The following is a 23723-nucleotide window of genomic DNA, read 5'->3' on the forward strand; positions in this document are numbered from 1 at the left end:
TAAGACCAACAAAAAAAATATGCTCCTCACTTACTTTACCTCTTATACACCAAAACTCCAATAATCATCAGCTTCACACAATCTCAATAATACCTCAATAATATCTCTTCAATACGTCTTATCATCAATATCATTTACCTTACCTCTTGTCCACAAAAACTCCAATAATCATCTACTTCATATAATCTCTATACCTCAATAATACGCCGATAAATATAAACCTTATTGCCAATATCATCTCACTTCCGACACAACTTTTTCCTCTAGTCAGTCTCCTCGAACAAGTACAGATAAAATCCTAATGCAAACCTCATCATCCCATACAATCCGATGACACATTGTCAACACACAACCTCTGTGTAATCCATCTGACCCAAATTTTCTGCTCATTATAAATTATAAGATACATTTTGGTTCCTTGTCCATCATTAAATAAAAGAAATGCATACCTGACCTCTAACAGACTTAGTTCGAATAACTCTCAGTAATTAAGTAAGATTACGGAGTGTGAATAATCATAATGTTTCACAGTGTGTACACCACTTCAAGAATCATAGCAGAAGCAAACATGTGGAGTATTTTTTGTGTCAAGTGTCACTTCAATGCAGTGTAATACTGTCAATGGTCTAAACCTAGTTTTGGTCTGTCATGTCGTTAGCTTCCTTCCTATTAGCATAAATTTATACAGCTTCCATAAAACCTCAGCTCATGTGACTTCTATGACTTTCTTGTACTAATGTCGTTCGTCGAATTATAGCAGTTAATTTTCTTATCTTAAAAATATAAGGCACTGAGCGTAAGCAAAACTTGCAATAGCGAGTAAATATACCAGTAGAGAACAGAATGTCAACAAGTGTATGCAGCACAATTCTTACAACGAGGCTCTGCCAAGCGAACAATCTATAAATAATCCAATAGTGTGACCTAAACTCTATGTTTATACACAGTATATCAGCATTTCTATACACCAAATTAAAGAGCAGTTATGGCAACAAAACAGAAATGTGTAAATATGCAATACATGCAAAAAGCAGCAAACATATATCTTACGTAATAAACAGGTCATTAGCATCATATCAGCATACGCAAATAAATGTTCATATGTAATCTTAATAAGTAAACATGAAGGCGCAAGCAGATAAATCACATAGTATAACTTACATACATAATCACATCAACACAATAAATCAGATGACAATTATAATTTAAATAAATAAGCACAGCAGGCACATAATTAAAAAAAAATATGACATAAGTGAAAAAGCAGTGCAGCTAAGCGATGCATAATATACACAAGTTACAACCCAGTTCATTAATAATCATTGTCAAAATCAGTTAACGTACGCAAGCATGTCGCTTCACAAGTAAATTCATAGAACATGAAATTAGCACAAAGTATGAATCACGTAATCGCGAGCAGCAAATTACGTCTAAGTACGTACCTAAGTGGAAATATGTTACCTGAAAATGAACTCAATTAATAGTTACCCTTTTTTAGTTAATTAGTTTCTTCTTCGAAATTACATTCTTCCTGAAAATTTCTCGATAGCAAGTCCTCTTAACGTCGGACACGCACAGAATTTACCTGAAGGTCTTAAATACTTTATACAACCGTATCCTGAAAAATACTGAATATTAATAACAGAATTCATCAAGTCAATATACCTTTATACTGAATTTAATCGGTGAAATTAGACTGTGTGTTTGTTTACGGCTGTCAGTGCATTCGCACTGAGCGCTCGATCAGCTGTGGGCGCGTGACGTAGGAAGCTATTGTTTGCGGTCAACGACTGCCTTGTGCGGCGCGCAGACTTGACTGTTGCTTTGAGTATGTGCCGCCGCCAAAACACAGCGCGGTATCCTTGTGTATTCTCTGCGTGTTTACATGTAGCTGTTAGTTTCTCACAAGTATGTCATTCCACAAAAATTTTTACGTTAGATATATGATGTATTCCTTTAGAGCGTCGTGATTTAAGAGTTTCTACTTCGACAGTGTTATCATGAATAATTTTGCGAATTCTATATGGACCGTTATAAAGCAGAAAAAATTTGCGACACAAGCCTTTTCCTTTGTGCGACAAACGATGAGATTTAATTAATACCTTTTGACCAACCGACAAATTTTTTAAACGACCAGGACGCTTCGCCGATTTCTTTCTTCTAGCAGCCGCAGATGCAATATTTTGCAGAGCCAGGTTGACAACTTCAGAATGCCGCAGTTTCCGTGAAGGCGGAAAAGGAACGATTTCAGAAATGCGATTTGTTGGTACTTTATTTTTTAATATCAATAGAGGCGGTAAAGAAGTTGAGTCATTAGGAAGTTCATTCAGAATGTTTTGAAAAATATGAAGATACTGATCCCAAGTTCTGTGATTCTGATGACAATAAAGACGACACAATTTATTGATTTCCTTCATCCATCTCTCTGAAGCGTTAGATTGAGGGTGAAAAAGTGAAATGAAGATTGGTTTAATTTTACGACGCTGTAGAGTACGAAGCCAAATTTTAGAACGAAACTGTGATCCATTATCTGATATAACCTTGTCAACATGACCAACTTCTTTAAGAAAATGTTTGATAAAAGCGTTAGATACTGAACGAGCTGTTGCTTTGCGTAAAGGTGTAAAACACACATATTTTGACGTCAACTCCACTGCTACGAAAATGTACGCAAAACCATTAGTAGAACGAACCACTGGACCAAACAAATCGACTGCAGCCATCTCCTTTAATTTCGCTGGAATGATGGGAAACAACGGTGCTCTGTGAGAAATCGTTGGAGGCTTAGCCATTTGACATAATTTGCATTTGGCAAGAACAGATCGAATACGTTTTTCCATATTACTGAAGTAACAATTTTCTCGTAATTTATGAAAGCATTTTCGGGGACCAAAGTGTGCATAACTGAGATGCGTATACCAAATCAATTTATTGACCCACTCATCAGGAATACAAACTAACCAAACAGAGTTGTCGACCGATTTTCGTTTAAAAAGAATGTCATTGCGAACTAAATAATGCTGTCTAATCGCTACGCTTTCCTTTCTCCTCCACTTCTCCTTAATGTCCTTCCAGATTGGATCCTTATTTTGCTCCTTAGCGATGTCCTGGAGCGAAGACGAAATAAAGTTCTCAAACGCAACACCTTGAATATACATCAAACAATAATTGTTTTCCTTATAGTCCTCTTCAGCACTTTGTTTCAAACCCATAGGTGCACGTGATAAAGCATCAGCAACAATATTAGAAGAACCCTGTATGTAAACAATACTAAAGTCAAATTCCTGTAGGTACAACGCCCATCGTGACAATCTGCCGTGAGTTAATTTTGTTGACATAAGAAATTCCAGAGCTCGATGATCGGTGTAAACCTTAGTATGTCTGCCAAACAAAAATGTGCGAAATTTTGTGAAAGCCCAAACAACAGCCAAAGCTTCAAGTTCCGTAATCGAATAATTCTTTTCGGATTTAGAAAGAACACGACTTCCAAATGCAATAGTCTTCTGTACTACAACGCCGTTTTCTTCTATCTCTTGAAATAAATGTGCACCTAGGCCCTTGTATGATGAGTCCGTTGCCAAACAAAATTCTTTAGATAAATCCGGATGTGAAAGAAGTGGAGCAGCAACTAAAGCATCACGAAGCTGTTCAAATTCTGACTGAGCTTCCTCATCCCAACACCAATTAGATTTCTTTCCAGATAGTTCACATAAACGAGGTGTGGCCAAATCGTCCAATTTAACAAAGCGTCGAAGAAAATTACAGACACCAAGGAAACTACGAACATCACGTTTTGTAGTAGGAACAGCATAATTACGAATAGCATCTAATTTTTCTGGATCAGGAAGAATACCTTCTGTAGAAATAATGTGACCGAGAAATTTCACCTGAGAACGACCAAATTCAGATTTTTCCAAGTTCACTGTCATGCCAACTCGTGCAAAAATACGTAATAATGAATCCAAAATTTTGTTATGCTCATTCCAAGAACGTTTAGCAATAAGAATATCGTCAACATATGAAGTAATGTTGTCACGAAGATAAACAGGTAAAATTTCATTTAAACTACGAATGAATGCTGCTGAAGATACAGTGAGTCCAAATGGTAATTTACGAAATTGGTAACAGTTACCAAAGGCTAAAAAGGCGGTGTATTTTCTACAGTCAGGGTGGAGTTCTATTTGCCAAAAACTTGCGCGCATATCAATCGTGGATAAAACTTTAATTCCATGGAAATGTTGAAGAAGTTCATCTAAATTTTGTGGGCGGTCAGTTTCAGGAATGATGATGTTATTTATCTGTCTGGAATCCAGAACCAGACGAATTGATCCATCCTTTTTAAGAACAACGTGTAATGGGCTAGTATAAGGACTGACTGCAGGCTCAATAATGCCCTGATCTAACATGTACTGAAGTTCATTCTTAACCTTGTCTCTGTAAGCCAAAGGAATAGCGTACGTTTTCCCGCGAAATGGTGTGTGTTCTTTCACTTTAAATAAATATTGTAAGCCTTGTATAGTTCCTGTGTGATGACTAAACACTGTAGCATGTGAAGTCAAAATGTGGCGCAGCTCTTCTCTTGCAACGTCATCTGGCACTTCAGCTTTCTTAACCTTTTCATTAATTAATTCTTCGCTATTAATTATATCATCCATCGCGTCTCTGTATCTATTGTCATTATCATGAATAAACACATTGTCGTCATAATGCTCAACGAAAACATCAGAAGTAAGAAACCTTAAACATTTTGTATCTGACTCAGATCTTGTTAAACACTCGAAAAATTTTAAACATTTCGGCATTCCAGCAACAGTCAAATTTACACTTCCTTCTTTAAAGTTCAAAATTGCCTTATGTGCGTTAAGAAACTCCATACCTAATATAATTTGTGTACTGAGTAATGGAACAATAATAAAATTAGCAGAAAATTCGTATCCTTGACAAATGAAATTTAAATTGGTCTGTTGTCTGACCTCCACACTTTTTCCAGAAATAGCACCTCGAATTGTAGTTTTAGAAATAGGTAACACAGGACAGGCAATAGTTCTTTCACATATACGAAAAACTGATTCACTAATGACATTCAATGGGCTCCCAGAATCTAATACTGCAGTGAACTTATTCTTACCCACACATACTTCAATAACAGGATGTAAAAACGCGTCTACATTATATTCCTTTTCGTCTAACAAAATGTCTCTCATGTCTTCCAGGCGTACGTAATGTAAAGTCGTAGTGTCATTACTTTCTGAACTGTCTATATTGCTGCCAGAAGCCGAAGCTACAAGTCATTGTCGATTGTTTGCGTCACGTCTTTGATTATTCGCGTCATTTCGCGGATCAATTTCAACGATTTGCACTTGTCTCTCAGAAGTTCTGTCACGTGGAGGATGCCAATTAGGTCCCTCCTGTCTGTTAGGTGCAAATTCTGGGTTGTGTCCGTTATTAAAATTTCTATTTTCCTGTCTGTCTGCATAACTATTTCTTGTATAATTTCGACTGTCACTTCTGAAATTATTGTTGTATCTACTACCCTGATTGTTTCTGTAGTAAGAATTTCTATTACTGTTTGAATAATTTCTGTCTTGATAATACCGATTACTGTTTCCGTATGATTGATCATTCCGATACGAATTACCGTTGTTATAGTTGTCTGTGTAATTTCTGTTAGAACGTCTGTTATTGTCATAGGGCTGGTATCTATTGTCGTGTCTGTTACGTCTGTCATTCTCAAAATTACCCATATAACGCCCGTTCCGATCACTATCTCTTTTCTCTGAAAGTCTATTGTAATTACTGTTACTGAAAAAGTTACAAGAGGTCCCGTCGTCGTTGTCATACTCAAGTTCTTGCAACAAAGTCTTAAAAGTCTCAATGTCGTCTTTACATCTTCCGGCCAAAGCAATTTGTCTTATAGATTGTGGCAGCTTAGTTAAACAAATGCGAATTAATTCAGTCGGGCTATAAGGGTTGGACAGGAGCTGATTCTTTCGAATCATATCTTCAAAGTACTCTGCCGGCGTGCGGAACTCAGACTGTTTAAAATTACGCTGCATAATCAGACTATGTTTGACTCTGTCTTGTGTGTTTTCGGACCAATATGCCGATAGAAATGCATGATAAAAATCATTTAGATCATTACAATCTCTAATGAGTGCGCGCATCCGCGTCGCCGGTTCGTTTTCTAAATATCCACACATAAATTCCAGTTTGTGACTTAGTGGCCAATTTGGTGGAAGTGCGTACATAAATTGATCTAACCATGCACATGGATGTATGTCATTCTTAGAGTTGCGGAAGATCTTAAATTTCCGAACAGTCAAAAAGTGTTTATAGTCAAAGTTTTCGCCTCGTGGCGACAAAGACCTACCGCGTCTGTCCCAGTCCGAATGTCGATTATTGTAAAGTTCACGCGCCTGGCGCTCTCTTGTTGCATCCCGTAAATGAAACAAATTATTTTCTTCAAACCCCTCTGCTACCTGTGATTCTAAATTTCTTCTGCTATCTTTTCCTACAATTTCGCCTTCGATTTGTTTGACTTGCTTCCGTAATGCCTCAAATTCCTTTTTCACGCGTTCATTAAATCTTCCCTGATTTTCAACATGCTTATTTATGTTCTGATACTCTTCGGTTTCTGCAAATGGTAATGGAACTGTATCATCCGAATCTCTGTCCCCATGTAAACTAAGATTTGTCAGTTTATCTGAAATTTCCTCAACTCTTTCCGATAAGTCACCTAATTGTTCTTTCTGTTTATTTACGTCTTCCGTAAGTGTCGCGACTCGGGTTTCAGTATTGTCACATTTGGTAGCTAGCTGTTCATATTGTTGTGTTAAGTTATTTAGTCTGTCATTTGGTACGGATTCCTCGATTCTTTCAATTATTTCTTCCTTGTCTTGTGCACGTTGTAAATTTAACTCTGAAAATTTCTGTACTATCACGCGATCTCTTTCTTCCTGTTCTCTATCCTGTTCCCTTTGTCTGATTTCTACTGCAATTAATCTATTATTGTGAGAATTCAGAATCGGTTGTACTTCTTCCCTGATTTCTTTCTTTAATTCATCTTTCATATTTTTGAAACATGTCCCTATTCGTGAATCTATCCGTGTTTCCAAAGTTCCCATCTCTGTTTTAAATTCAGATCCTAACCGAGTTTCCATTGTTCCCATCCGTGTTTCCATTGTTCCCATATCAGTTTTAATTTCAGATCCCAAAGTTCCCATCTCTGTTTTAATTGTTCCCATCTCAGTTTTAATTGTTTCCATCTCAGTTTTAATTGTTCCCATCTCAGTTTTAATAGTTCCTATATCAGTTTTAATTGTTCCTATCTCTGTTTTAAACTTAGATTCCAACTGTGATCCCAGATTTAATATTGCACCCATCAACTGCTCCATATTAAATTGTTCAGAATTCTTTTCGCCCCTAACATCTCCCGCAAAACTAACTTCCTTCGTCACAGCTGTAAGGCTATCTGTGTTCGATACTATTTCAGAATCTTCTGTCGTTAATCTCAGATTCTGTGAATTTTCCGATTGAGAAAAATTTTGAAATGGTTCCGGACTGTCTTCCCGACTTATTAAATTGTTTTCAACTCCATTATTCATCATACTGTTGTCCTGTGTTGGCGAGTTCGCCATGTCAACAATTTCGTCATTCTCACTATTCATCATTTTTGCCTTTTTCATCGATCGCGTAATCATTTACAAAATATACGAAAGATTCGTCACTGTACGAAAATTACACACGGTGACTCTTTATCTCAACAATACCATTCACATGCAATGACTCCCTCAAACACGATTGATCGAACAATTGAAATAATTGCACTAGATTGTCAAACGCGTAAACAAGACAACAAATCAAATTCTGAGAACAAAATATCATTAGAGAGAATGCCAATTACCAAATCTACACATGCAATATAACCTAAAATTACTAAACTACAAATTACTACATCAATACTACAGTCTACAATTTTCACAATCAGAAGAATCCAAGGGACGATCCGAAGCAGCGGTCGCCACGTGCATGGGGGCTTAATTAAATATATGATTGATTGAAAATATTTTTAGTTTTTGTATGTCCGTCCGATTACGCAGTGTCTCGTAATCGGTTGGCCCTGACTAGAATTGTTACGCTATCTGACTGCAACAAACAATGAAAGAAAATTTTCGTAAACACAGTTAATTAATTAAGTCCCCCAGCAACTATAAAACCTACAAAACCAATAAGCACAAAAGTAACTGTTCTGTATGTGGGAGTGTGACTCAACGTCCACATCTGGCACGGTTCTTCTCCAACAAGACAAGAATTTTTAAATACCAATTATACTGACGTGACAAAGAAAATTAGAAAAACTATAATTACGCAAGAAAACCAGAATTCACTCTAATACAAGAACACAAGCCAGATGCTTTGTTGACTGAACCTGTAGTGACGCATTATTTCAGACACACAATTAATAAAAGAACATTGTAATTTTTACCTTCATATATATTGACGAAATGCACTCATTACAATAACATCTGCTATCTCTCCCATCAAATAACTGCATAAAACCTGGAACAACACTCTTTACTACCACATCTCACTCCGACTTCACGACAAGCAGTGCCCACTAGCACATCTCGGTACGAACTCTTAACACATACTGCCCTCAACGAGTTCTCAACAAGCACTGACTGCTACGAACTCCCGACAATCACTGTGGAGGCGGCTTAATAGTACTCTTTGGCGCAATCTCTGGCGCAGTGGCACAGTGTAGCCACCTTTCAAACACTAAAAGTCATAGTGGACTTTGCAAGTCAAATTTACTATCGGCTATAAATCATTTCGTCGAAGAATCACACTCCTGTGTATAAAAGAGCTTTAAACGCCTGATTGCTTCACAAATGAGTCGATGTGTTAAATATTTGACTTTAAGCACATAAGTGAAGAAAAGGTTTGAAATAATGTGCAAGTTTGTCGGAAGTCACTAAGTGCTCTCATTATGAAACACTGTATGGATATAGACTGGGGAATTTGTGACCAATTTTAGACAAAGGCTCATTTTTCATGTTTCTTAACAATTCCTGAACTGTTTGTTGTACGATGATGTAACTTTGCAGGTACATTAAGTGGTACATACGGATGCTGCTCACATACAGTGTTGTGATTAGAGTTAGTAGTAAAGAAGTAATAAATTAAGTTGTGCCAGATGCAAAAATGAACAGCAAAAACGCAGTGAGTGATAAACTTCTTTCCTTTTATTTATTTGTTGGAGGTGTCGGTGAAAAGAAGTTTTCGAAAGGTTTGAAATTATTGCAAAATTTATTGGAAGTCCCCAAGTGTTCTCAATCTCAAATAGAGGATGAATAAAGTCTCGGTATTTGCACACCACCAGTTACACATCCTTGTGACAAAAACACAGTTTGTAATTGTTATACATGTCTTACGATGATAGTTTTGACTTAAGATTATACTTCTTAATGAGTAGATTATGACAGTATTTCAAAATTGGTCAAAAATTACACAAAATATTGAAAATACAATTTCTCTTGCCTGTCGAAGCTAATAGACAGGCAACCTGCAATTGGTACTAGTTTCCGGGTTCAGGGATAATCGGTTAGTAATTCAGATAATAACGCGAGACCAGTGATAGTTCACATTGTGGTTGGAGTTTGTGCAGCAATTACGCGTAACAGCAAAACTCGCAGCACCCTGTGTTGGTCATCAAAATATTGTACATAAAATGTAATATACAGCAACTCGGCAGAACCTCTGGAAGCAAACGGTTTTAACATAAAAATTTATGCATTCCTTCACAACCCTTATTTCCCCTTCAACGTACAAGCTAACAAGCAACCTAATCGAGTCCAGTAGGAGGGTCAGGATACGCTACTGTCTCTGACATGTCCCCTTTCACCATTGTCCTCACTACAGGTGGCTCCCTCCCTTGGGGGTTTTAGTGGGCTCCCTTTCCTTTCTAATCTATCCCTACTGGCTCTCCTCCTGAGCAAACAACTAATACTTCCAAAGGCTAATATTACTTTTTTCTACTTTCCAGCATGTCTATAAACAGTACCTCCCAAGGATCAAAACTCTGTCCTTTTCATGGGTTGGATGAGCAAATCTTTTAGTAAAAAGCCAGTTAACAGCTGATTCTTTAAGTAATTGAACTACCATGTATAAAACAGCTTCACACATCTGATTACTTTTCAGATGAGTTAACGTTTTAAAATATTTTGTAATGAGCATGTAAGTTTCGAAATGGTCTGAAATACGCATGAAGTTTGTCGCATGTTGCTCAGTGTTCTCTTTCTCGAATACTGGATGAATGAAGTCTCGGTAATTTGTGTGTAAGATATGTACGTAGTTTCTTACTTTTAATACTTTTCTTATTGTGTTAGACTTGTAATGAATAGATGGACAACATTTTAAATTTAGGCAATAATTATATGAAATATTCATCCCCTCCCCCCTCCCCTCTGGTGATCTGACCATGAATCTTTCCATGTCATGAGCTGAAAGAGCAAACCCCAGGAAAGTTTGTTCTTATTTGGGGTTCTGCTCCACTTTTGTTTTTGGGTGGGTTTTCTTTTTTCTAACTCTTCAGGATGTGATTGAGGGCTGCATTGAGAAGCAGGGAGGATAATCAATTGCCTAGTCTAAGACCAGTTTTTATTGTGAAGGATTCTGAAAATTCTTCCCAGAAGTTAACCTCGGAACTCACGTCGGTTAAAGTTTGTTCAGTGACTCTCATTAATTTGTAATGAAGACCTTATGATCCGAGGACTTGCAGAAGTGTGAATCTGCGGACAGTCTCTCTCACTTCTGCGACTGAAGCAGAGAGTTGTTTATTAATGATAATTTACTTTACAGTGCCGAGTCTGCATTTACTGAAGACAGTGTATTTCTTTCCAGCTCACTGCCACCTCCCGAGCGTCCGGAGACACCGAGCAGGAACACACGACAGGCACTGCAGAAAGCTAGCTCCGAGAAGGTGCCGCTACCGCTGTTGGACTCCAACCAGCAGGGGCCGACCACCAGGAACAGGAGTTTCCCGGGACCGCCACCTCTCCCTCCTCCGGCCGTCCCAGAACTGGTGACACCACAAACTGGCACGTCACGTCCACAGACTCCGAGGCCGAAAACGCCCGTTTCGAATGCCCAGCCCGTCACCACCAGGGCGCAGACGCCTAGGCCGGCGAGTCCCGTACAACTGTCAAAATTGAGGACGCCTGTCAAGATGTCGGCGCCGAAGTCCACACCCGCCGATTTGGAAGTTCTGCGGGCGCAGTCGCCGAGCCCTCGGCGTGGGAACCGACCGAAGTCGGCCCCGGTGCCGGACCCGCGCCCACAGAAATCGACCGCCGACTTGCCACACGTCCCGGTGCTGAGATCCCGCGCGTCACGTCTCTCGCTCGATTTGGGCCGACGAGATGCTGCCGCACACTCTGTTGGGACGCCACCTTCTTCCCCTGCGAAGGTGAAAAAATCGGTGCTGCCAAAAGGCAGAGTGGCTCCGGAGTCGGAGAGTGAGGAGGAGAATGAAACGAAGCTGCACCAGACGCGGAGCAGGGCAAAACAGCAGACTGGAGTACCCGAATGCAGTTCTCACAGTACCGACATCCTGCAAGCTGGAAATACGGTGTCCGCAACTAAGGGTACTGAGACGATGACCAGAGGAAGTGTTGTAGAGACTGTAGATCCAGAAATCCATAAGACTGACAAAAAGACTGAATACGCAGCTTCTGACAGAGATACCGAGCCGCTCATGCAGGCATTGAAGCAAAAGGTTCAGAAAGGGAAATCAAATAAGAAAGGACACGGTGAATCGAATGATGTGCCACCTGTAAGTAGTGTGGTTGCACCTGCTGTTGTGAAGAGTGAAGATGCAAAACCAACTAAGGGGAACAGGAACAGAAATAGTGGCAGAGCATCTGACAATGTGACTGTCACAAATAAGAGAGACCACGGCGAATCGAACGATGGCCTGCCTGCGATTAGTGTGGTTGCACCTGACGTGAAGAGTGAAGACGTGAAATCCACTAAGGGGAACAGGAGCAGAAGTAGTGGCAGAGCACCTGACAATGTGACCCTCACAACTGAGGAAGGAGGAGCTGATGTGAAGACTGTTCCCAAAGTGGAATCTTCACCAAACAGGAAGAAGAGTAGGACTCCGTCCAAAGGCAAAGTAACTTCAACCACAGTCTCCACCAGCAATAGTAGCAGAATGAGTTCAGCTCCAGAAGAGTCAGAGTGTGACAGCGGCAACGTTAAAACTCGGCAAGGTGTGGAACTCGAGGCTTTGCAGTGCATTAAAACTGAACCTGTGGACGATGTGACAGTTGAAGATCTCACTCGGCTCGTTACTGCCGAGAAGCAGTCGCCCGACAGGAAAGTTTCGAAGTCGAAGAAGCCTCTAGGGGAAACTAAAGTGGTGAAATCTCTTGCAGAATCTGTGTCGGATGTGGAAGTGAGCTCACGCGTAATCGCTCCTGCGACTAAACACGGCGGAAGCAGTCGGAAGAAGGAGTCCTCCCGACCGAAGTCACTGGTGTCAAAGAAAGAAAATATAAGTGTATCGGATACGGAAACTCGTGTGGCTGTTGTTGTCAAATGTGTGAAGAATAACTCAAAATCCAAGAAATCTCAGTTGCTCGAGAAGATAGAGAACGCTAAAGTTGATATTCCGGCAGAGGTAGAAAGCTTACCTTCAGAAAATATTGTGCTGTCTGTAGACGAGGATACAGTGAATGACGATGATGATGCCGATGCCGACGATGACGATGATAGTAGTGAAAGTGACGACGATGACACCGATAGCGAAGATGACGACTCTGAGGAAGGGGAGCTTATCGGTAGAACGAGATCTGAAAGAAATCCAGACGGTACGAGAATGTTCACTGTCACTCACAGGCTTCGTGCAATGCCTATTATTAGATTCAAACCGAAGAGCATCAAAAAGGTTTCTAAAAAGAATGTACAAGAATCACCTGCAAATCAGAAAGCTGAAGCGGTTCAGTCCAGTACTCCGACACGCAAAACTCCCGACACTCCAGCATCTGGAAAGGCGAGTGGGGCGAAGAAAGTAAAAAGCAAAGTGAAAACACCATCAGCAGAAGGACCCGGGGTGAGTGAAATTTCAGGAAATAGCGACTCGGCAGGCTGTCAGGAGGGCAGTGAACCTGCAGCTTCTGGCGGAGACGCACCGGCACCTCCGGCAGGTGCAAAATCTCCTTCCAAAAAGCGTAAGAGCACTCCGAAGACAAAATCTGCAAAAGAAGTGGAAACAAAAGGTAACACAGTTGGAGAAGCGGATGTGGACCTTACTCCCACGAAGAGACGGGAGCCAGAAGTATTGGACGGTGATGTAGTGCCTGATGATCTCGCCAGATATGAGCCTATTGTTCTTTCCGAAAGTGAACGTGAACATCATCTGGGAGGAAAAGGAGAGGCAGAACAAAAGTTATCGAAGATCAGTGACAGGACGAGGCAGAAAATAGGACGTCTGAGTAAAGGTGACAGTCCAGAAGGCAGTACGGATTGGAGACTATCTGTTGACTCAGTAAGTATTTTGTTACCTGAAATGGACAGTAATGCCGATTCGAAAGTTTTGGAAAGTAAAAACCAAAAAACGCTACTCGATAGTAGTGTGCCTACGACATTAGGTGAAGTTTCTGTAACTGCAGAAAGTAGTGTGACAACTCCAAAACTGAAGGGTGTGAAGTTGTCAAAGAAGAAGAAGACAGGGCGACAGAAGAGTCTTCTGGATAGCCCGGTTGTTGCAAGTGCAGAGCTCGGCAGTCAATCAGTTTTGCTGCCGTACCCTCTGGATAGCGCAGCTGGTGACAGCGAAAGAAAAGAGAAAGATGAGGTGATCACCGATGCCATTGTTAAAGCCTCCCCGACAGAGTCAAAAGCTCTGAACCAAAAAAAGACTATCTCTGTGACAAATTCTCCCATAAAACGGGATCCACTAAAAACCACTCTAGAGAGTATCGACGGTGACAGAAAATCTACTTCGATATTTTGCGACACTGTTCAGAAAGCTCTGACAGCCAAGGTGAAAATTGTGCAACGGAAGAGGACTTCATCTCTTACAGATCTCACTGCAGAAATTGATACACCATTATCTGCTACAGGTGGTGTCGTGGAGTGTAACGTAACTGAAACTGGCCATAAAGAAATCTCTGAGAACAACAGAAAGAAGCAGCAGAACAAGACCAAAACAAAACAGAAACGGAGTGCATCTGCTACTTCTGTTGTCGAGAAACTGGAACCTCGCACATCCACCTCTGTCAGTGTGGAGCGAGTTGTCACAGTGGCAGACGTGACGGATTTGATTGCTGACGGTAGTGGTAAGTCCCCGAGCAAGTCAAAATTGAAACGCAGGAGAGCTGCCTCTGCCTCAAAAGCCTCGGAATCACAAACTGCACTGACAGACGATACGGTGAAAGTGGTAGATGGTTCAATCGGTGCGATAGCTAAAAGCTTGCCAGATACCTTCAAGACTTCCAAACAGAAGAAAACCTCTTCCACTGAAAATTTGACTGAGAGATCTGACACTGGTGCACCTGTTGCCAGTGATTTACTAGAACAAAATTCACAGATTTTCCCAGGAAGTCCAGCTGTTGATTTCAGTGAGAAAATAGTCACGAGTAAGCCAAAAACTTCTAAACGGAAAAGGAACCCTTCCGTTACAAAGCCTGTTCCAACATCAAAATTAGTGGCGGATGCTACCGACAGTGAGGAAATACATTCCGTGAAGGAAGATACGACAGAACATTCCACAAATGAAAGGACACCGAATGGAATTGACTCTGTTAAGGAAGATGTGAGGACACTGCCAGAAAATTCTGGGCACAAATCTGCCTCCGTTAAGATGTCTGCAACATCCGACTCGATGCTGTCTCTTGCGGACAGTGGAAAGGAAAACACAGATGTGACAGGAGAAGCTATAAATATTGCTGCAAAATCGATGCCGAGTACTTCTAAAAAGAGGAGAAATGCATCCAGTGCTAGGAAGTCCAGGAGATCTACTTCTGCAGAGGTGCCCGTACCAGAGTGTGGTGCCACAGTGGCCGATGCAGCAATGTGTGCCGATACTGAAAATGAGGAACTTCTCGAACCTCGGACACGGTCGTCAGAAGTCAGTGTCTCCGATAGTGAGAGTGGCGTGAAAGAGCACGGGAAGTTGGAGGTGAGCACTGTAACCACAGTGATCCCCAGTGGGAGCCCAGTTTCTGGAGACGAGGTGCACTCCGAGAAGGGCCTCATCTTGGCCGCCATGAAGGTTGCAATGATGGGTGCAGAGGTTCGACCATCTGCGACAGTTGACGATAGTGAGAACATGCACGGGAGTTCGGGTGGTGGGAAAACTGCACGAACCGGCCGGGGTACAACTCGGTCTGAGGCTGATGGGAGGAACCTCTGCGACGATCGGCGGAAGGTCTGCCGGCAGTGCGGTCGCGACTTCACGTCGAATTCCTCTTTCTGGAAACACATCCAACGGCACTGCACGAGCCCGTGCCGGGTGACTCTGGCACCCGTCTCGTGTTCTGACGTAGGAGGTCCCCTACAGGTCGAGAGCGGCCGTACTGGCAGAGTAAACGACGTAAGCAATTCGACGGAGGAAGTCCGAATCGCTGTCGGAGACTCCGGTGTCGGGATTTGCACCGTAGTTGCCAACATTGCGAAAGACTGTGAAGGTGTGGCAGAAGTAAAAAATACGGAAGACGGAAAGGTTAGCAGTTCTGGTGACAGTGGTCTAGACGGAGAAGATGCCAATATTTTTGTGCCGGAAAGTGTCGATGTATCGGAGGCGAGTTCTACGGGTGTAACGACAGAAGGGGAACAGGTTGAGAGTACGCACGTGAAGGAAGTAAACGACGAGGCCCCGGAAACCTACGAGGTTAGCACCGAGCGTCCGGATAGCAGAGTTTCGGAGGATGCCGACGAGATGCCTCTCGCCCGACTCCTCACCGGTGAACGCGTAGTGTCTCCTGAAGTGTGTAATTTACAAGAAAATGAAGGAAAATCAGATTACCGGCCGTGCAGTGTGACATCGGAGGATGCGGAGAAGGCACTGAGTGTAGCTTACAGAGTGGAAGCCGGAGGTAGAATTTGCTTGACAATTTCTTCCGGTGCAGTTACCGGTAAAACGTCGGGCGACAGAGTTAGCTCTGTTGCCACCGACGTGACGGTAGAAGTTTCACAGGGAGTGCCCTCTGACGAGTCACTGTCGTCCTCCGAAGATAAGGACAGTGGCACCAAGGAGCCAGGCTCGAGAGAAGAAAGTGAAACGGTAGAAGAGAGTAGTGAACAGGATTTGTCCAATACGTCAAAGTCGGACGGTGTCAGTGACTTCAATGGAGCGATAACACGAGCAGAAATCGGCGAAGAGGATTTGTCCGGGAGACCAAAGGTGGGCAGTGTCGATGACTCTGACGGAGTGGTAAAACGCGAAGATGATTTGCCCGGTAGTTCAAAGCGGGATAGTGTCAGTGACAGTGTGGTAACACAGTCAGTTTCATCTGCAACGAGTGTAGTAGCTTCGGAGGGGGACAGGTGGAGAAGTTTGGCAGATGTGACGGAGGCAGCTCTGGGTCGGACTGAACGTGAAGAGGTGGAGGCTGCAGACGGCTCAGTGGAAAAGGCAGCAGATGAAGAACCGCCATCAGATGGAAATGTCAGTTCTGACTGTTTTAAGGATGCAGACAGGGACAACAGCAATCTCGATCCCGTAAGTATCGGTTACTCTTCGTATTATCGACGTAATCGCACGCATGAGCTTACTGATTTTTCCACAGCGTGAAGGAATGTGCTGGGCCAGGGGCTGCTGTCCTTATTTCGTGTGGGTGGAAGGGAGGAAATTTCGTAATGTAACTACTGATGATGTTTATTTTGATCACTGGTTTTTGAGCGGTATAGTTCAATTCTGAGTCCAACTAAATATTAGATAAAAAGAGTAGTTTTTGTTATACTGCGAGAAAATGATAGTGGGACTAAGGTTTATGTGTACAAAACAAGCCACGTAATTATTGGGTTGTACTAGTAATGTAGCAATGTCAGGTCAGAGCAGTAATCTAGTGAAAAAGAGATGATTTCGTTGTTATTGAGGTGGCATTGCTCCCACCTGACATATGTATACTATTCATACAACGTAAATGAATTTTGTAAATTGTTTGTACCTATTAACCTCGACCCCCCACCCCTCTTTTTTTCCCTTAAGTGCTGAATTTGGACATATTGACTTCAGTAGCTGCTTATTAAATTTTTCTTTACGCAATACAGGTATTGATTTAGACAGTGAAAGGAAAAGTTTTGACTGAATATCGGTACAGACACGCAAGATATCAACCTCAGATTTTTTCCCAATTGCTCCAGATATTGAAACCAGATTTTCAGTGCTCACATTGTCAGAAGGAATGAATGTTAGCCTGAACTGTCATTTCCTGCAACTTTATCTTAGACATAATGGTACTAATGCTTTTTTAAAAAATTGGGACCCTGTACTTACGTTATGGTATTTCATAGCTATTAAAAAGAAAAATACATGTTACAGTTTGCAGGGGATGATTATAAATGAAACAAACAGTGTTGTGTGTGTTCTGCATCGGTACTGTACCCTCTTTGATGATTGTATTTTAAGCTCAATGACATTTCTCACTGCTATTATCCATTGTTTATTTGAGAGAACGCTCTCTCATCTCTCTCTCTCTCTCATGATGTTGCACACAGTCTGACCTGGATGTGTGTACAGATTCAGTTGAGAAGTGCGCCATAAAGCTGTCTTATGCTCCGTCCAGGTAGTCGGGTGCACAACTGTTGTAACTGATCCTTATATTGTGGATACTGGCACTGGGACGGAGTTCGGGTCCCACAGGTTCCGTAGAGGACAGACCTGGTGATCTTACTGGTCACGGGGAGTGCCTCGACATCACACGCGCAGTTCGTAGAGATGTACGTGGGCGAGCACAGTCCTGTCTAAAATGGGCACTGTGATCCTGTCAGATGAGAGGTAAGAAATGAGAATGCGGCAGACGTGTCGCGTACTGTCGGGCCGTCGGGCTCTTGTCAGTCGCACTTGACGGTTCCCTGTGCCTCGAATCTGGGAGTAACTCCACTGGCTCTCTCTGAAACAATGGAAGAATTGGACTTCTCATCAGGTCACCGCAATACTTGCTGACGGTAGTCACCTGGGATAGTGCAGAACCGTCGTTCGTCGCCGAACGCGGTACGGTGGCATTCGTCAGCAGTCCGTGCTTCCCGATCTCGGCAGCACTCTGAAAGAGGCCCTCCGTATCGTGTCGTTAATGGGACGGAGGCCTTAATGGCCGAAAGCTTTAATTGTGAGAGTCTTTTTGTTCTGCCTATCTGCGACTCGGCATCTGTGCTATTTCACTACGTGTACTACCAAACGACTGTGCCAGAATGTGGGACACGTTACCCAGTCCGATTTGTAGGTTGCCTATCTATTGGCTTCAGAGGGCAACATAAATTTCATTTTCAGTACTTTGTGTAATTATTGGCTGAATGTGGAAATTTAAAATGTTCTCATAATCTGCTCGTTAAAAGGTATAATGTATCTTGAAAATGTAGTACACTAAGACAAATATTACAGCTAGAACTGTATATTTGTCTTGAGGCAACTCTACTTCTACATCTACACTCTGCAAACCACCACGAAGTACCAGTTATTACGGTTTTTTTCCCATTACATTCACGTGTGGAGACGACACGAACGATCGTTTAAATACCACCGTATGCGCTGTAATCGTATAATCTTGTTGTCGCAGTCCCTATCTGAGCGGTATGTAGGAGGTTGTAGTATATTCCTAGAGTCGTGTATTTAAAGCCGGTTCTTGAAACTATGTTGGTAGCCACTCTCAGGATGGTTTGTCTTATCTTCAGTAGTCTGCCAGTTGAATTTCTTCAGTCTCTCTGTGACACTCTCCCACAGATCAAACAAACGTGTTACGCCCTTCTCTGTACACGTTCACTATCCCCTATTAGTTCTATTTGGTGCGGGTCCCACACACTTCAGCTGTATTCTCGAATGCGTCGCATAAGTGATTTGTAAGAGATCTCGTTTGTAGAGTAATTGCACTTCTCCAGTATTCTACCAGTAAACCAAAGCCTGTCACCTGCTGTACACATGACTGAACCTATGTGAGCATTCCATTTCATATCCTTACGAAGTCTTACACCCAGATATTTTTATGAATTGGTCAATTCCAACTGTGACTCACTGATATTGTAGTTACTGGATACCACATTTTTTTTTTCATTCCGTGAAGTGCAGTCGCAGTTAGTCGGTACGTGCAAATTGCCACGGCCAAAAGAATACACAAATAGCGTAGGGACGCAGCAGCGACGTTGTACTGTGCCCTGTTTTCGTTTGACAGAGCACGCACGTTTTCTCGTGGTGAGGTGGAACAAACACGAATACGACCACTTCGTTTGCCTCGGACAAAATTTGTACGTATTTCGTCTGAAGCGTGGACTGTATTGTGGAACTTACTCCAGAGACAACTCTGCCTCTGATGGAACCATTTGAAATTCTATACATTGTATCACTTACTTTTCATCTTACATCCTCAACAGTCTCACAAAACACAACTTTGTTAAAAACTATCTGATTTCGAAAAGCATTTGACTCTTTACTGCAGTTATCCTTATTGTCAAAAGTGTGATCATACAGAAAGTGGAATTTGTGACTGCATTGAGAACTTTTTGGCAGGGAAGACTCAGCACGTTATCTCAAATGGAGAGTCGTCATCAGGTGTAGAAGTAACTTCAGATGTGCCCCAGGGAAGGGTGTTGGGACCCTTACTGTTCATGTTTTATATTAAAGATCTTACAGACAATATTAATATTAAAATCAGGCTTTTAGCAGATGATGCAGTAATCTATAATGTAGTACTATCTGAGAGAAGCTGCATAAATATTCAGTCATATCTTGATAAGATTTCAACATTTGTGCAGATATTGGCAACTTGCTCTAAACGTTCAGAAATGTAAAATTGTACATTTCACAAAATAACAAAAAATTATATCGTATGACTATAATATCAGTGAGTCACTGTTGGAATTGGCCAACTCGTAGAAATACCTGCGTGCAACACTTTGTAGGGATATGAAATGGAGTGCACATATAGGTTCATCAGTAGGTAAAGCAGGTGGTAGACTTTGGTTTATTGGTAGAATACTGGGGAAGTGCAATCAGTCTAGAAAAGAGATTGCTTAAAATTTAATTGTGTGACTGGTTCTAGAATATTGCCGAAGTGTGTGGGACCCGTACCATAGAAGATTAAAGGGAGATATCGAATCTGCCGGTGTAAGCTGTCGGCAGCACACCCGTCGGCAGAGATGTATCGCAAAGATCGACAGGCGACGGATCGAGCGCGCCTGTCAGGGGAGAGACCAAAGATGCACGGACAAGCGATGCGCCGCCAGCGCCCTCTCGACAGCTAGTATTTAGATCGCTGCCGCTCAGTCTCGCTCGCAGAGTGGGCTCAGGCTACGACAGTACATAGCGACCAGAGTAGTGTTTATAGTGGGACTTGTACTTCACCAGCAGAGAGGCTAATGTAGCCTATTAATGAGGAGCTCGTACCACAACATGTCATCATCATCATCAGTATTCTGCCGAAAGGCAGGTTTTCACGTGGTAGTTCTCCAGGCTGTCCGGTCTTCTGCCATCCTCTTCAAGTCTGCATAATTTCCTCTTCCCTTTATGTCGTCTATCGTCTTGTATCTCCTTCTTCCCCTAGGTCTCCTGCAAGCACTCCCTTCTCAATGGATGTCCCAACCAGTTCTTTTACCTCTCTCTTACAACCTTCAGCAGACATCTTCTCTCACCAACCCTTGCCAATACTCTTTCACTACTCACTCTTTCCATCCAGCTTATTCTCTCCATTCTCCTCCACATTCACATCTCAAATGCTTCTAACCTTTTTTCATCCTCATCTCAGCATCCTTGTTTCTGCCCCGTATAGCGCCGCACTCCAGAGAAAACATTTGCCAATCCTTTTCCTTAAGCCTTTATGTGATTTGTCACATAAGAGTCTCCTCTTTCTGTCAAATGCCTCCTTCGTAATGGCAGTTGGAATTTTCACCTTCCAGTGACATCTTAGGTCTGCAGTTATTGTGCTTCCAAGTTATTTAAATGCACTTACTTGGCTAATGGTAGACTGTCCTATTTTAATATTGGATAGTCTGTGTCTTGCACTGATAACTGTACTCTTTGTTTTTACTGTGTTTATTTGCATCCTGTATTCCACACAAGCTTCGTTCAGATCTTTCAGCACGTTATTTACTGTCCACTCACTTTCTGCCACCAATACCGTGTCATCGGCAAATCTTACACGTTCTATTCTCTTTCCACCAATACATATTCCTCTTTTCCCATCTAAGCCTTTCGCAATAATCTCTTCCAGTTAAACGACAGTGGGGAAAGGCAACAACCTTGTCTAACACGTCGTCCAATGCTGCTTCCTTCTGACATTTCATTTGCATTCCTTATCGTTACTTTCTGATATATATAGATTCTGTATCAGTCATCTCTCTTTCCAATCTACTCTTTTCCTCTTCAAAATATCCATCAGCTTGTCAAAAGCCTTTTCTAAATCTATAAAAACAGCAAAGATGTCTCTACCTTTTTCCGCATGTCTTTCCCCTATAGATCTTAATAGGCCATTAGCATCTCTTGTTTCTTTCCTCTTCTAAATTGGAACTGCTTCTCTGCAATCTCTCTGTCCAGCTTGCCATATAGCCTTCTATTCAACACTCTCAGCAACACTTAAGCTGCATGATGTAGACTATTTCTTTTCTTGGCTTGTTTCCCAGACTCTTCAACAGTTCTGCTGGCAAATCATCAATTCCACACGCCTTGCTATTCTCCATCTCCTTCAGCACCTTTTCTACTTCTGCTTCCAAGATGGTGAATCCCTTTCCATCTTCCGGGACATCTTGCTCCTCTTCAACCTTAATTTCACTTTATATTTCACCCCCCTTATACAGACATTCCATATATTCTTGCCATCTGTTCAAAACTTCCTGTGGTTCTTCTGCTTGAGTGCCATCTGCTCTTTCTATTTCCATGTTATTCCTCTTTCTTTTACATTCAACAATCTCGCTAGCCACTCTATACATCATTTCATACTTTCCCTCTTTCTCCATTTTCTCTATTTTGTCGCATTTCTGTTTCATCCATTTTCCCTTGCTGCTTCAGCTTCTCTTCTTAAGTCATTATTCAGTTTCCTGTACCTCTTTTTGGCTGCTTCAGTTTCTACATTTTTCCCCATTCCTAGGTTGTGGTCTGAATTAATATCCGCTCCTGGATAACCTTTGGCATTCTTCAAACAGATCCTAAACGTGTTTTGTATTGGGATGTAGTCCAACTGATATCTTTCCCTGTTCAAATTTGATATCCATGTGTAACGTCTCCCTTTGTGGTGTTCAAATAATGTGTTACCCATTGCTAATGAATTTTCTTTACAGAAATTAATTAGTCAGTCACCTCTCTCATTTCTTATTCCTAATCCAAATTTTCCTACTGTATCTTCATCTCTTCCTTCACCCACCACTGCCTTCCAGTCCCCCATCATGATAATGCAGGCATTTCTATTTTCTTTCTCGATGAGTTCTTGTATTTTCTCATAATATTCTTCCACTTTCCCATCTCTATGCTGGCTGGTTGGCATATATGCCTGTGTTAGAACCAAATCTTTTGAACTACTCTTCAGTCGTATCATCATCAGTCTTCAATCAATATATTGTGCATTGATTACCTTATTTTTCAGTTTTTTTCCTATCAGTATTCCTACTCTGTTTTCACCACTCGATTTCACCCGAGTAAAAGAGCTTATAATCTCCACTTTCTATCTTCCCATTCTCTCCCCATCTCATTTCACACAAACCAAGGGCATCTAATCTGTTCCTTTTCATCTCCTGTTTTGCATTCTCTGGCTTTCCTGGTTGCAGTAGTGTCCTCACATTCCATGTTACAATCCTTATCTTTCCTTCCTTCACTGTCCCTTTCTTCCTCTCAAAGTCGTCTACTCTCAATGTGTTCCCCTCCCGGAGATCCGAATGAGGGGAGGTTCTAACTCTGGAATCTTTCACATGGAGAGACATACCATGTACTGTTTGGGAATGTAATGTGGTAGTTTCCCCGTTTCTTTCCACATAGGCAGTGGGTTGCCCAGCCTAAAACTCAGCCACTTACCAGGAGTCAGACGCAATCTGTAGCTGCTCCTCTGGGGTACAGTCGCTACTTGTTCTCTTTTTGTACCAAAGGAGAAAAGGTGCCTCTTCCGCCAGCTTCACTGTTCCGATAGACTCTTTCTCCACTGTCACTGCAGTTGAGGTCTTGTACATATGACGGGAAAAGGACATGGTGAGGACAGGTTTGGGATGGGAAAGGAGGAGCGATAGGCCGTTGTGGGACACACTGTCTGACTCCTCCCCTTCTGGCAGCTAAGCTACCGCCGGCATAGCCCCCCGGAACCAGAGCACTCAAACCTCCTCGCCCACACGTACGGTGCTACGTTAAGGCGGTGTCCCCTGAGGAGGCCACAACATGTGGAATCTGCTGAAGTTTAGTAGCAGCTGTCTGTTCGAGTAAATAAAGAACCGTGTAAATACACGTGTGCATTTGTGTTCTAGGGAGAGGATACCGGCCACCCGAAACATCCTCTCCTGCGTTTCCTACGATACGAGACTCTACAGTGGCG

General features: G+C 42.0%; 1 protein-coding gene across 1 annotated transcript in view; it reads left to right on the plus strand.

Annotated features, from left to right (window-relative positions):
* Positions 1-23723, plus strand: part of LOC124720215 — a 364115-nt gene that overhangs the window by 211821 nt on the left and 128571 nt on the right. Inside the window, exon 18 of the mRNA XM_047245536.1 lies at positions 10903-16726. Within this exon, the coding sequence (XP_047101492.1) occupies positions 10903-16726 (5824 nt within the window). The remainder of the gene's footprint in view (positions 1-10902; positions 16727-23723) is intronic.

Source organism: Schistocerca piceifrons, chromosome 11, assembly GCF_021461385.2.
Source record: "Schistocerca piceifrons isolate TAMUIC-IGC-003096 chromosome 11, iqSchPice1.1, whole genome shotgun sequence".
NCBI lineage: Eukaryota > Metazoa > Arthropoda > Insecta > Orthoptera > Acrididae > Schistocerca > Schistocerca piceifrons.